Consider the following 14,779-nt stretch of genomic DNA (forward strand, 5'->3'; position numbering starts at 1 on the left):
TGCGCCATTGGATGGGCCAGATATGAAAAAAGAAGACAACATTTTGTGGGAATGGATTAAGTGTTCAGATCTATATTACAACCGCATATAAAAGATTGAGAGGTAATATGAAAAACCATTTATCCCTCTGTTTCCAAAAAATCTTTACGTGAAAAAATAATAAGATGAAACATATGGATATATTACATCATCAGTACGTACTGGTTCCTGCTGACAAAGCAAGTAACAACATTGTCTTCGTTTGTAAGGTGCATTTTATAAATTTTATTTTAAAAGAACTTGGATTTAATTCTACAAGTATACATTTAACTTATACTCATAGTTCTCTTAAGTTTTTAAGGACGATTTTTTTTTTCAAAATCATACGTCAGTGTTGAATATTTCTTATATTCAAAGCAACCAAATGACTTTGAATAAACATATCTTTATCGGATTCAAAAACTTCATAAAAAATCTTACAAAGATACATAGAAAGTTTCAGTAAATGCTTTTTGAAATCTTGAAATACCAAAATCAATAGCTTTAAAACATACTACTTGTCAACGTTATACACAACCATTTCCCATGATAAATCAAATAGGAGGAATGTTTTTCAGATGCCTATAAGTCTGGACTTGATTAATCGTGGGGAATGGTTGTGTATAACGTTGCTTGCTTCTAATTTTTTTTTAAATAAGGTTAAGCTGAGTAAAAGTTTGACTTGACTATCTGGTAAGTACAATGAACTGATTAACCTCATTTCCTTTTCAAATTAACCAATATTTTGTCCTCTGGAATACTCGAGGAAAACAATTTCAAAAATACGGTTGGGGAACATAAAATATGTCAAACTAGAACTGTCCAAACGGGACAAAATACACCCGCTGGTTTTTTTCAGAGGTAAGTTTTTCCATAATAAAGATATGTCTCAAACATAAATTATACAATTTTTCTTTCAGTGACCTTAAACTTGCACAGATAACTTTGGGTCATGGTCATGACACACCCTTAGGTCATGGGCAATCTTTGTGTGGAGTAGTAGATTCTTATGTTCCTCCATAAGAAAGATATGGACTGGACATGTTTGCACAGACTGATGGATAGCTAGACAGATGGACAAGCTGATTCCTATACCCCCCCCCAAAAAAAAATTCCTTTGCGGGGGTTATAAAAATAGACCCATGCATGTGTAAATATGTAGTAAACTAGAATGTTTTGTCAATCTTTCATCGAATTGGACAATTTTTTTTTTTTTGGTAAGTGCCTACATGCATGTACGAAATAATAACAATTGCCATATAAAGTAGACTCCTCGGACATGCATATCCCCTACTGTACTGAGATCCGCCCATTCTCTTTCACAAAGAACATACTCTCAAAAACCAGACCGAATTTTGCCGTAATAGGGTCTAAAAAATCATAGATTGTAATGCAGTACCCCTTATAATTAAAATGTCTAATCTATTGAAATTATTCAAACAGCATCATACTTATTCAATCACGTTTAAAACTATCAAAATCGTTGTAGTCAATGTAGATTAGATATAATTCATCTAAGACATAGGGGCAGTTATGTCTCAACATCGGCAAATTGATAGATATGACATCTCCTGTGATCAGACAGATATTGATTATCCAAAGCAAAAGGAAATCTGTCATTCTTTCTACAATATTGGGGGTACCCATTTCTCATCTGCATCACCTCCTATACCAAAGTTGCAGAGAATATTTATTATATAGTGTCATTGAATACCTCCTGGGCTTCAATAACTCATGAATTATAGGACAAAATCAAATGTGATTTCGGTTTTGAAAGTAAGATAGGAATACTGAAAAAAATTAAAAGAAAATTAAATTTAATTCACCTAAAAAGTTAACCCTGCGTTTCTTTTTCCTTTCAGTATATAATGCATGTATAAGGGATACCCAACTCTTTACAACTCCTCCTTTATTTCTGAGTCAAATTTAATCAGACTTTCAAAGAATATCAATAAAACTGTAGAATTGTGTACCTCTCATTTGAGTGCATAAATATTTTTGAATTTTCCATAGCAAAATAAAAATGACTTTGCTATGTAGTCATATAAGACTGGGGTGGAGGTGGGGTATTATTTTGTGAAAACAGTGCTTGCAGTACTTTACTTTGTAAAATGAATTGTAATTGAAATGACTTCAAAGTTAATATCAGACAAAAAGACATCATGGCAGATACTTCAGACTCTGTCCTTCTTTTTTGACAGGTTCCCCATTTTGCATCCAGATTTGTGACAGCACATGATAATATAAAATTACTATAAATACATTTGAAATAAGGCTTTATTTCATATCTCCATAAGCCAGTACTTTGTTATTATTTATATTAATCATCAAAAAATGTCAACCTAAATACATCACAACTATTTATACTTTTTTTTCGTAATAAAGAATAAATTAAGCAAACCTACATTGACTGACTTGTTAATTATTGTCTACATTCTGTTTTGCACACCGAAGATTTTATTCAAGTTGAAATTAAATGTTAGTGGTGTAATCTCTGTTTATCACAATTGTTTATAAATGACCGATTTCACGCCTTTGGGTTGAGACCTTTGCTGATGAGGAAGGCTTCCGGTGTGGGGTCACGACCCAGGAAGTCACGCAGCATGTCCGAAGCATCCTGTATAGAGTTATTAAATAACAATAACATAACATAGGAATATTAACTAAACATATAATTTTAGCATTATTAGCAATGATTGTTATCAAATTAAGTGTCGCTAAATATTGTATAAGCAAAAAAAATTAAAGTTTTCCCTAAAATTGCTAAAAATTAACTACAATAAAATAATAACCATCTTTTTGAATTAAATTTTTAACTTTGCCAGTTGGTAAAATGACCCAACATGGAATATGAACTAAAAGAGTAAGTCAGGTTACAATATACAACCCACAGTCTATTTTGCTGATGGATTTTTTTAAATGAGGTGTTTACAGACTAGAAGTGAGAACATTAAGAGCCTGTTACCTTGGATCCTCCTGGGTGTAATATACATCTTCTGTAATCCCCGCCCACTTTTGGACTCATTATGCCCTCCTTCTTGAAGCGAGTGTAGAACATGTCCATACAGAATACTTCACTCCACTACAATATCAAGAGTCAAACATCAGTACATACAAAATACCTCACTCCTCTACAATATTATATCAAACATCAGACCATACAAAATACTTCTCTCCACTACAATATCAACAGTCAAACATCAGTACATACGGAAGATTTAACATTAGTAAAAAATCATATCAAGTCAGTAAACCTCTTCTTCACATCGTGAAAAAAAATATCAAAAGTGTCTAAGTTTATATACTGACAGCAACACAGACCTAGATTGTTCCTCTTTACATGTTACCATAAAACAATATATAGCAAAACCATAATGGGAGGCCCCCCCCCCCCCCCCCCCTCAAGTACTCAAGGAGTAATTATACCTCCCCTTCCCCGCTTGAAAAGTGGGAGGGTATACTGTAATCAGTATGTCCGTTCGTCCGTTTAGCTGTACGTCCGTCCGTCTGTCTATTGCGCTTTGGGTTACCCATCTCTTATCCGCAACTCCACTTATACCATGGAGTGAAATTTAATGAAACTTTCACAGAATCTTTATTACATATTGCCATTGTGCACTTCCTATTTTATATTTGATCCGACACATATTTTAGGTTTACCATAGCAAAACATGGACATTGCCATTATATGTTTACCTATGATGTGAGATATGGCGGCTTCTGAATTACAGTAGATAATACGAGTTATCCTCTTTACATGTTACCATAAAACAATATATGGCAAAACATGGACATTATGGGGGGGGGGGGGGGGGGGGGGGGGGGGGGGGGGGGGGGGGGGGGGGGGGGGGGGGGGGGGGGGGGGGGATCTAGTGAGCTCACTGCTCACAGTACCTCTAGTTTATTCAGTGGTAAGCCTGAGACTTATAAAATCTATGGCATGTTGATACCGATGACCTACCATGTATCCATAATACTGAGCATCATATCCCCCCGCTAAATGACCAAAGGAGGCGGACATGTTGGTGCCCTCAGTGGAGGGGAATCCAAGGTATTCTTGTGAAATCTCGGAGAAAAGCTTCGCCGTGTCAGCCTGAAATAAAAAAACAAACAACTAAATCCCAGGTACTATTTTAAGATCTCAGAGCTAAGTTTTGCAGTATCAGATTGAAACAAACAAACAAAGAAATAAATAAATAAACAATCATATAAGCAAGTAAACAAATAAATAAATAACAGGTACTCTTGTGAGATCTCAGAGAAAAGCTTTGCTGTGTAAGCCTGAAATAAACAAATAAATAATTTTATCTAAGGTATTCTTGTGAAATCTCAGAGAAAAGCTTTGCCATTTCAGCCTGAAACAAATGAATAAAAATAAGATTATGTGAATGAATGTTGTCTTTACTTCAGATCTCCTGTTTCATAAGATTTTCAAAAAAGATAAAACAATTTTCATTAATAAGCTGAACTTTTCAACTCAAAAACAGTCAATGCACTATCACAATAACCTCTATATCTTTCTGAAGGATAACATGCATGTACATCTAAAGATTTACAAACAGTAAGTCATCTCTAAGACTTTATACACTTAACCTTTTTCTGAGTGTGTATGGTCTGGTCAAACATTCCCAGTAAGATCTGGCGGAGGTTAAACATTCCAGCATTAGCGATGCGGCTCTTAATGAGCTTCTCTAACAGATCGTCGGGGATCGGTGCCCCTGTTTTATAGTGTTTAGACATTCTCTGGAGCGGTTCTTTCTCCCAGCACCAATTCTCCAACATCTGTGACGGGGCTTCCACAAAATCTCTCTCTACACTGGTTCCACTATAATAAATACAGAGTAAAAGCACAATATTCATGTCATTCACAAGACTTTATCTTTAAATAATTCAAAGACGATAAAATGATATGCATCAAAATTACCTCTAACTTTTATAGTACCTTAAAAATTATAAATTTTTAAAAAATTTATTTTGTAGTAAAATCACACAGGGCTTCATTTTACAGTTTATATTGCTCCAGCCATACAGCTTGGTATATGAGGAACATTAAGTATATACTAATATTAAATCGTCAGAGGTACCTATAACTTATATATTCATAGATACATGTAAATATTTTACAACTGCAAAAAAAAGGATAGACATAGAGTAATAACAATATGTATATATTCAAGGCACTCTAATATCAATTAACTTTTAACTTTTCAAATATGGTCATAGAATTGCTAGAAATGTCCAATATAAATGTGGTTCAAATGAAAAAAAAATTCATTTTGATCTTGACTTTCAATTGAGACTTATGCTAATATGTAAGTGGAATCTTTTTACCATTGTTCAGGTATGAAGCAAAATTTTTCTTTAGTTATAAATTGAAAGTATTGTGAAGTCTATACAAGTTATTTTATCACCATAGTGACATCAATAATCTAATCATTTGACAATAATCTTTGACCCAGTAACCTTAAAATTTATAGATACATTGTACTATCCTTAGTCCTTCTGTCCATCAATCAATCAAACAAGTGTTGGTGGACAGAAAGACTACTAGACATATGAAGTTATTATTATTGGGGACCCACATCATGACATGGGGAATGGGGACATCAATTTATTTTAGCTAAATGCTGATAATTTTAATCGAAATTCTTAAAGTCTTAATATAAATTGTCAAAAATACAATTTCAAAAAAAAACATGTTGACATATTGTGCATTTTATCATATATAAGGACAAAGAACTTACCTAAACAAAGCGAATTCTGCCTGAGCACAAATCTGATGCATCACATGACCAAACTCATGGAAGTACGTCTCTACCTGGATTTAAACATCAGTAACGTTAAAAACATGTACGTCCCAAAAAGTTGAGTTTGAAATTAAAACAAAACAGTAACTGTATTTTAAAATTTGCTTCTTTAAATATGTGCCAAAGAAATAACAATGTTTCAAATGTAAACAAATTGGAAATAACATTGGGTACCTCATCATGAGTGAGCAGGGCTGGTTTGTCCTCTGTTGGTTTGGTGAAGTTGGCAACCATTCCTGCCACGGAAACCTGTCTCCTTCCATCAGGTTGTAGACACCCGGGCTGTCGTAATGATCAATGATGTATTTCATACATACATCTACATGTACTTAAAATATTATTTACCAGATATCCTTACACAATTGCTGGCGATTTCAGTAATTAAAAACGTGAATGTGTTACTGACCTGCAGTCCAAAACAAGCAGCGTGTCCGTATTTCCCCTCCCGAGGATAAAGGTCAAGATAAAAATAGCCCAGCAGGTTAGACGATTCTTTATCTTCTACAGTATACTAAAAAAAAATTAATTGTTAGAGAAACTGGACAGAAACATCTTCATGTACAAATGTACATGTATCTCATTCATTCATATCATAATAATTTTAACAATAGATTCTATATTATAACACATTTGCAACAAACAATTCTGAATTCCTAATAAATTTAAACTACTTTTGTTTATTGATTGCAATAGAGCATAATTCAAATTAATGAACCACTTTCCACATTATAATTTTAGTAGTGACTTAGATTTCTTTTCATTTTACCATTGATTGGGGACGTGAATTATTTTATAAAGTTTAACAGGTACATTGTACTTTCTAATCTAGTACAGTTTATACATTTGTGATAGGATACATCATAAAGAAAATGTCTAGGTGTCAAACTTACATGCACATACTTACATCATAGTTATATTTCTACATACAGAAAAGAATAACTTACCAAGGTGACCTCTGGGTGCCAAACCTCAGCATCTTTCACTTGTGTAAATTTGAGATTCAACAGTTCCTAAAAAAATCAGACATAGTTTCACAATTCTATTCATTACTTTTCTGCAATATTTTTGTCTGTAAATATTCCACCACCAAGCTGTAAAATTATTAATTTTACACTTATTGATTTCAGTTTATTGATTAAGATTTACCTGGTAGATATCGAGAAGTCCAGCAGTCACTGTCTCCATGGGGAAGTATTCCTTTAGAAGGTTCGAGTCCACTGCGTACTGGCGTTCCTCTGTCATCGTCATGTAATATCGCAGGTCCCAGTAATTTATCTTCCCATCATATTCATATCCATACTTCTCACACTACAACAATGAAATAGATATGATCCTAGGGCATTAGGAGTACCGGGTAATGCATTTAAAACTTAAAAATTAAGTCACAAATAAAATAAGTAGTCTGTGTTCCAATTCAAATTTAGACCTTTCTCCATCAATAAACAAAGAACATTAACTCTCAAAGAATGCATTGTATTTTTAATGAATGAATCTTAAATAAATGCATTATTCAACAATGACAACTACATGTATGTATTTCAATAATGATACATTGGAGTATAGATTAAAAAACATGTTATCACTTTAATTTTTTGAAAAGAGGCCAATTCAGATGCAGAATTTTCCTATTTGAGCTCTGACCACAAAGAAGGATGTTCACAATCACACCAGGTAGTTTAATTTGCTTTTTAAAATTTGAAGTTGTTTTCCAAAAAACAGCAAACCAATATGATTTAAATCTTCGAATTCAAAGTTAATTATAACACACAATTTTACCTTTAATAAAGCATTTTTCATCAACACCATCATTTTTCAATATTAAAATAATAATTCAATGCCTTAATGTACAGCTTTTCACAACTTAGATTCAGTATGCAATGTTTTCTTAGAATACATCTAAAGGCATCAGCACATCAACTTACTTCTTCTTTCTTGTAGTCCAGGAAAACTTTCACTTCCTGGTTCTGAAGTGGGCGGAGCTTCTGAGCCAGGTCAACCAAGAAGTTCTTCACTGTGTCAGGATCTTTAGCCATTCTCATGTCTAACACAAAGGCAGCGTGGGTAGGGAAACCAAGAATGTCAGCTTTCTGGAATATAAATGTGCCTCCTGAGTAAAGATGCCATGAAAAAATTATTGTAACTAAAGAATTCTCCTCAGAGTCTGGGAAGCAAATTAATCATATTAATAAGAAAATTGTGTGAAATATATTTTGAGAAATATGTCTGTTGGTAACACACAAGAAAACTTTTATTGAGGAATGATGCTGTTATGCATTCTTGTTTCTTGCTACAGCTATCTCTAGACATTCTGAGCTTGTTTCTTTTTCTATACATAACTTAAATGTAAATACTAGGGTTGGCAATCGATTGCAGAATTGCTAATCGGTTAACTGCAAAACGTTCCGACTGATGAACAGGTTAGTCATATCAAGAAATACATTTTGACATTTCTTATCATATACACAAGAAGGCTGAAAAAAGACGTTAGGAGTTACACTCTGTTTATTATTTTGATCAGAGAATTTAATGTACATAAGAGTATATTTTATTTTAATTTCAATACACGAGCAAGAAAAAATTAGAAAACCATGAATCCTGTTTGAGAAATCAGAGGGATAATTTTCCAATACAGACGTTAAAAAAGTAAAAAGAAGTTAAAGAAGCATTGTCACCCATCGTCGCAAACCACGGCCATAATGTACAATCCTCTCCCATTCTGGATGTTGTTGTATGAGACGAGAATATCTCGTAGCTCATTAGAGTATTGACCAATGCGAGTAAAGCATAGTCGGAAATTGACCTTTCATGCGACCTTTCAATATCCAATCGCAGTGTACAAAATACTGCTGATGTACATTGTTGATTTCAATTGCGATGGAAACAAAACATGTCATTGAATGAATATGACGTCACAATAGAAAGGCGTAAATATTCAAGATTACAACACTTTTTGTGGTCAAGCAGCCACGGGTAGGAGAGAGCTATATGCAGACTGCGGACCGTGGCTTGAGATGATGATTGTCACCATACTCAAAACTATGTCTGAACTCTCACTTTATTCACAATTTACAACTTTCTTTCTAGTAACATAATTTAATAGACAACAGCAAAATATACACATGATATAATCAAGAGTGCTAAACATTGATCTTTTTAATATCATTAAAAAATCACTGGACTACATGTATCTGGGTAACAGCATGATGTTTTAAAAACAGTAATAATTATCATGATTAACACTTTACAAACTGACCAATTATCCCTGCGATCTCAATCTGGAGAGCTATAATTATCTCCAAATATTCTTAATTACCGGTATAAGATGTGTATGAACACTAAATAAACATTTATGCAGCGGTTTCCTTTCTAAAAAAAAAAGAAGGAATTTTGAAAAACTGTGCTTAAATTTACAAATATCTTATTTTTTCCGACTAACAGATTGCGGATTTTCTAACCGATTAACATCGTTCTGACCGATTAATCGATTAACCAGTTTCGAATTGCCATCCCTAGTAAATACTGAATTCCTGCAATAGAGAATTTCAAAATTCTAGCAACCAAAGAGCTGAAAGCAAAGAGAATTCTGTATTAAAGAAAGTGACTCTACCCATACCTTTGCTCTGAGCTCTATCAGCTCTTCTAAGATGGCTGTGTTTTCCTTGAGACATCTGTAAATGAAACAAAAAGAATACACAATGTTTTCATACTTGCACTAAATTCTACAAGCACTGTTTGCATATAATAGAAGACTCAGTTTTGACTGACTGACTAGTAAATTAGCAGAATATATTTCTATGCTCTGAATAATAGTATGATGCACTGGAAATCTTCTTTTCTTTTTATGCTTTTAATTATTTATGACTCTATTAAACTATATTCAATGTTCATGTATGTCAAGATTGTGATCAGAATTTTAAAATTGTGCACTGTTAAAGTATCTTTACCAGAACATTGACATTTTTAGCTGTTAGGTACCTTGAGTTGAATGCTGTCTCCAGTTTTCGTCTCGTGTCAGGATTCCTGGCTTTCTTCATACAGGGGAAATAATGGGGATACTTCAAGCTCACCTTTAGTTTACCCTCCTCATTCTATAGAAATAATAATAAACTGGTATACAGGGGAAATAATAGGGATATTTCAGAGATACCTTCAGTTTACCCTCCTCATTATATAGAAATAATGATAAACTGATATACAGGGAAAATAATGGGGGTACTTCAGGGATTATACCTTCAGTTTACCCTCCTCATTCTATAGAAATAATGATTAACTCATATTTATAAAAAAAAAATTAATGCACATGTATGGTCATCAGAATCTGATACTGATTTGCTCTAAGAGTTAAAACAATTTTATTTTCTCTTTGATTGTTAGTATGCCAATTTTAGCCATATATATGTGTACAGCTATTCCTACCTTCTCTAGAGATTTAAGGAAATCTTCAGGGACACCAGCTGTCAAAAACAAAACATGATAAAAAAAGTTAATGTATTCATTCATTTGCCAGGCTGGATCTTAATTTAAATCTATAGTACTTTTTTTTCTCATGCCAAGGACCATTATTAAATGAGCAGTAAGAGTCAGGTCCATACATGTTAACCTATTGTGATGAAAAATAGGGAGATTCAGACCTCAAAAGCGGTAGCACTAACTGAATGTTGTTTAACGTACACATTGGATTATCGATATATATTCATGTAATATACATGTATATTACAAGCCTTAAATGAAATCAGGTACCTACACTAATTAATCTTAAATATCAACAGCAAAGAAGAAGACAGAAACACCTTAAGTTTGACATAAATTGTACAAATTCAAATATTTTTCATGCTCATCATTTTGCTTGGATTGGCTGCTTTACTTAGCCTTTTGAAGAGTGATGTTTGCTGATATAGCCTAGAAGCAATAATTCTGAATGTTCATTCAGTTTTTAAACAAAATAAATGATGACATGGATTAATCTAGATCTAAAACAAGTTCTATCTTTCGTTAAATAAATCGGATTTCCCGCGATGATCGAAAACGAAAGTAGAGATGTGCCACATGGCTTGGTCAAACGAGTGATTTCTATTGACTTAATTGATAAAGTTGTGAGCTTCTGTGCTTTTAAAGACGATGTCAGGGTTTTTATCTATGTTTTTATCTAATTCTTAAAAGCTGTATCTCCTTTTTTCATGGCAGGGATGTTGATTAATTTATCGTAACCAATGTAATCACTGGTAGTCTTGTGTTGTTGTCGTTGTCAAATCCGTGCTTGAAATCTATGTCCAAAAAAGCGTTTGTATGATTCCGAGTCAAATCACGCGATAACTAGCGAGATTTTACGAGAGTGGCTTCAAAAATGGATACCCAAGCGAACCAAAAATACTTTAGACGCAGCTTTTGTAGAAAAGCGGTAGATTTCTGAATTAAATCGGTAGGCGGGAGATGGAGTGAAAAAGCGGTAGACTCCCGCCTAAATCGGGAGAGTTAACATGTATGGTCAGGTCTCTCTTCTTACAACAAAAAGCCTTTCTTTCTGAAAATTATCAACATGTACATCTTCAATATCTTAAAGTGGTTAACTAAAATGATATAAGCAAAGCCTGTACTTTTAGCTGTATAAATTGATTACAAGACAGAAGTCAAAATAGATAAGTTTTATAGGTTCAAGTTGAAGTATTGTTCAGACTATCACAAATTTCCTTGTCTATAATATATTGCATGAATAAAATGCAACATAGCTTGACGAAAACCTTTACTGTAGTATATGAGTAATTTAAAGAGGACAGTAGATGACGTGTGTCTGTGATTTACAAAACTAACACACAAATGGTATTTTGTTTGTGGTGACCTTGACTTTCTGTTTACTTCCTGTTCTCAGTAAAATATAAATCTGTGTTTAATAATAGCATTGTAAGAACAATGATTACTTTTTTTCTTTACATTCATACATTCAACAAATAAAATCAATGGCTAATTTTTCAACCAAGAATTTCATAGCAATTTCTAGTGCATGGATGATCCACAAGAATTAAAAAATAATTAACAGTCATAATATTAAGAGGCCTATGGAATCAAACAAAAAACAGATAGCAATAGGTCACAGTGGTCAAGGTTGGAGAAAAGTGAGAGAGAAAAAGAGAGAGAAAGAAGAAGAGAGAGGGGGACTCAGAGAAAGAGAGAGACTCAGAGAAAGAAAGAGAGGGGAAGAAAATGAGATTTGAGGGGAGATAACTCTCTCACCCAGTTCCTCCTCGGTGAATGTGAGGATGGTGTTTTCCTCGTTCAGATTTTTACTGAAGTCGATCGACAGGTCACTCATTCTCTTCTTGATTTCCTTGATCTTCTCCTGTTTCTCTTTTGGCAGATGTAAACCTGGACAAATACAGAACCAGTCAGTATTTAAATCACTTTCATCATAATTAAAACTTTGTTTTTAGGTTACCATTAAAACATTTGTTTGGGGTTCTACATCCATGGATAGAATTAGTCATCCTGAAGTTGTGAAGTTAACATGTATATGGACCATTGATATCAAACATCAAATTGTATCATGATGAAATATACACATATTGAAATCTAATCAAAACTGAAAACATTGATAACAAAGTCTGTATTTTTTTAGCTACATTTATTTACCATTTCTCCTGCCGAGTTTGATCATTCTTTCCACATATCTTTTTGATTCTGCTGAGCCTTCATTTGAAGATTTCTTCTCAAAATTAACCAATGCATCAAACACATCTTGTCTCATGCTGCCAAATAAAAAAAAATCATTTTATCAGGGGTAGACAAATAGAATTTTTCAGTACTTGCCCTCGGACAGGTTACCATCATAAAACTACTTGTCCTACCAAAAAATATGCTTGTCCCACCTTTTTCTTAAATTACACAGAATTGAAGCATTGATATTAAATTATTTCTTGAGTGAGACACCTAAACTATACACGAAGACCATCAAAGTTCTAAATTAAATCACGAAATTCTTCCACAGATAAATTTAGAGGAAAATGTTTAATTTTAAGGAGTATTCTTCCTCAAAATTCTGCAATAAAATTCACTTTTTAAAAAAAGTAATGTTGTGTTTATTTCGTGGAAAAAGGTGAAGATATCGGACACTGATCAATATGATAAAACCTACAAACAAAACGAGTCTGAGAACAAAACACTACTGCATGCTGTGTGATTGCCAGGGAACACCAATCAACAACAATTTTAAAACCACTATCATCTGTATTCAAAGCATGAATTAAATATTTTGACAATAAATGTCAAGATTCCCACACCACGTTTTTGACGACATCGATAACTCCATGTTTTACGACATCTACATTTTTTCATCACACGTTAACGGGTAAATTCTAGAGGAGTTCCGACTATTCGATGTACGTATGTACAGCTGATGCAGTGGTCAACAGCAGTGAAAACCGGTGTTTTGCTATGATTCATGATACTTTAAAAGCAATAACATAAAAAAATATTTGAGTATTGTACATAATTTCTTTTTTGTTAATTGAAAAACAACTTGTCCGCGGACAGGCAGCTGTTATCACAATCGGCAATCCTCGGCTGACTCCGCTACGCTCCATTCAAACCTCGGATGTGATTGGTGGAGGAATATGCAACAGATCCTTACATTTCTCCGCCGGAAACTGCCTTATCACTCATTTCATATTTCGCTCTGCATAACGTTCTTCAAAAAATGTTTCTTAATTTGTGAAATTCTTTATCGTAAACAGGTTTTGATTCATCCTCATGTTAATAGGCTTTGAAAGCAAGAAAAAACTGTTGTGTGTACCACAAAATAACTCCGATTTCAAATGTATGACATTTGAAAGAAATTCAACTAAGATCACATGACTGAATCAGCAAGATGGTAGATCACCGTTGACGTCCGAGGTTATGTGCGAGGTACGAGTCATCCGAGGAAATCCGAGTGCTGTTATCAAATTACTTGCCCACCAACCAAAACTGGTTGTCCCGGGCGTCGGGCAGTGCTATTTGTCTAGCCCTGATTTTATTGAGATGTAACACACTACTAACTAAATTTCTCATCTTAATACTTCCTTGTAAAGTACTAGGATGATAAGGTGTAAATTCAATCTGACGAACCTCATTTCCACATCAAACTCTGAGACTTTCTTGTCAATTTCCACGCTGGCATCTCTCAGCTCTTTATCAGCAGAAACATGCTGCATAAAGTCCAGGTTGTTCCTCACAACAGCATATTCACAATCATTGTCAGCGAGAGCCTACAAAAAAAATCTAAATTTAACAATATTTAAAAAAAAAAGAGCACACTATTCGTAATCATGTCATCCGAATTTCCTAGGACACGCACCCATAAGATCCGCCTACACACATATATATTGCATAAGCTTTTACATTGAATTTACTGAATGTAAATACCTTTACAACATTAGTGTAGGTGACAGCGTCTGGAGAAAGGGCCCCCACACCGTCGTAAACAGCTTTTGTTTTCGCCATCAGCTCGTCAGCTGATTTCTTTATAATGTCGGGTGTCAGCTTCCATATCAGTTTGTTGTCTTTCGGTGTCGACATGATGTTTGCGAAAGGGTTCGTGTACTGACGATAAAATACTCTGAGAGTGTAGAAAGATGATTTTACAATTCTACTCCGCAAAAATAAAACCGGCTTTCCCATGCATGCAAAGTAATATATCTAAGCGTCAACAATATTCTTTAAACGCATGCTGAATCTCCCGCAATGTTAAGCACCCATAATCCCAAGATTCGAAATTGTAAAGTTAAGTTGTACGTAAATTGGAGCACCATTTTCAGATTAATGAATAATGTTTGATTAAATAACAAAGAAATAAACGACAATGCTTGCAAGTCGAAAATTTAACGTCGAAATACATTTATTTCTCTTGCCCAAAAATAATTTCATTTCTCATTAAAAAAATAATAATAATTAACAGGAGGGAGATTTTTCGAGCTTTAGGAAAT

General features: G+C 33.8%; 1 protein-coding gene across 2 annotated transcripts; it reads right to left on the bottom strand.

The window, feature by feature from the left end:
* Positions 1-2,487: 2,487 nt before the first annotated feature.
* Positions 2,488-14,502, bottom strand: LOC134231812 (thimet oligopeptidase-like). 2 transcript variants are annotated; one of them, XM_062713783.1, is made up of 18 exons: positions 14,220-14,502; positions 13,923-14,062; positions 12,450-12,565; positions 12,054-12,185; positions 10,242-10,279; positions 10,056-10,076; positions 9,801-9,892; positions 9,439-9,493; positions 7,748-7,912; positions 6,972-7,133; positions 6,770-6,835; positions 6,232-6,336; positions 6,000-6,107; positions 5,763-5,836; positions 4,612-4,843; positions 3,980-4,111; positions 2,984-3,100; positions 2,488-2,635 (listed from the first exon to the last, which is right to left on the bottom strand). In XM_062713783.1, the coding sequence occupies exons 1-18, from the start codon at positions 14,472-14,474 to the stop codon at positions 2,546-2,548; spliced, it is 2,100 nt and encodes a 699-aa protein (XP_062569767.1). In that variant the 5' UTR covers positions 14,475-14,502; the 3' UTR covers positions 2,488-2,545. The 2 variants fall into 2 exon arrangements, with proteins under 2 accessions (XP_062569767.1, XP_062569766.1); XM_062713782.1 differs by lacking the exon at positions 10,056-10,076 and having other exon boundaries at positions 9,801-9,913.
* Positions 14,503-14,779: the final 277 nt, after the last annotated feature.

Source organism: Saccostrea cucullata, unplaced genomic scaffold (assembly GCF_032062105.1).
Source record: "Saccostrea cucullata isolate Sc308-1 unplaced genomic scaffold, CSIRO_AGI_Scuc_v1 ctg1220, whole genome shotgun sequence".
Taxonomy (NCBI): domain Eukaryota; kingdom Metazoa; phylum Mollusca; class Bivalvia; order Ostreida; family Ostreidae; genus Saccostrea; species Saccostrea cuccullata.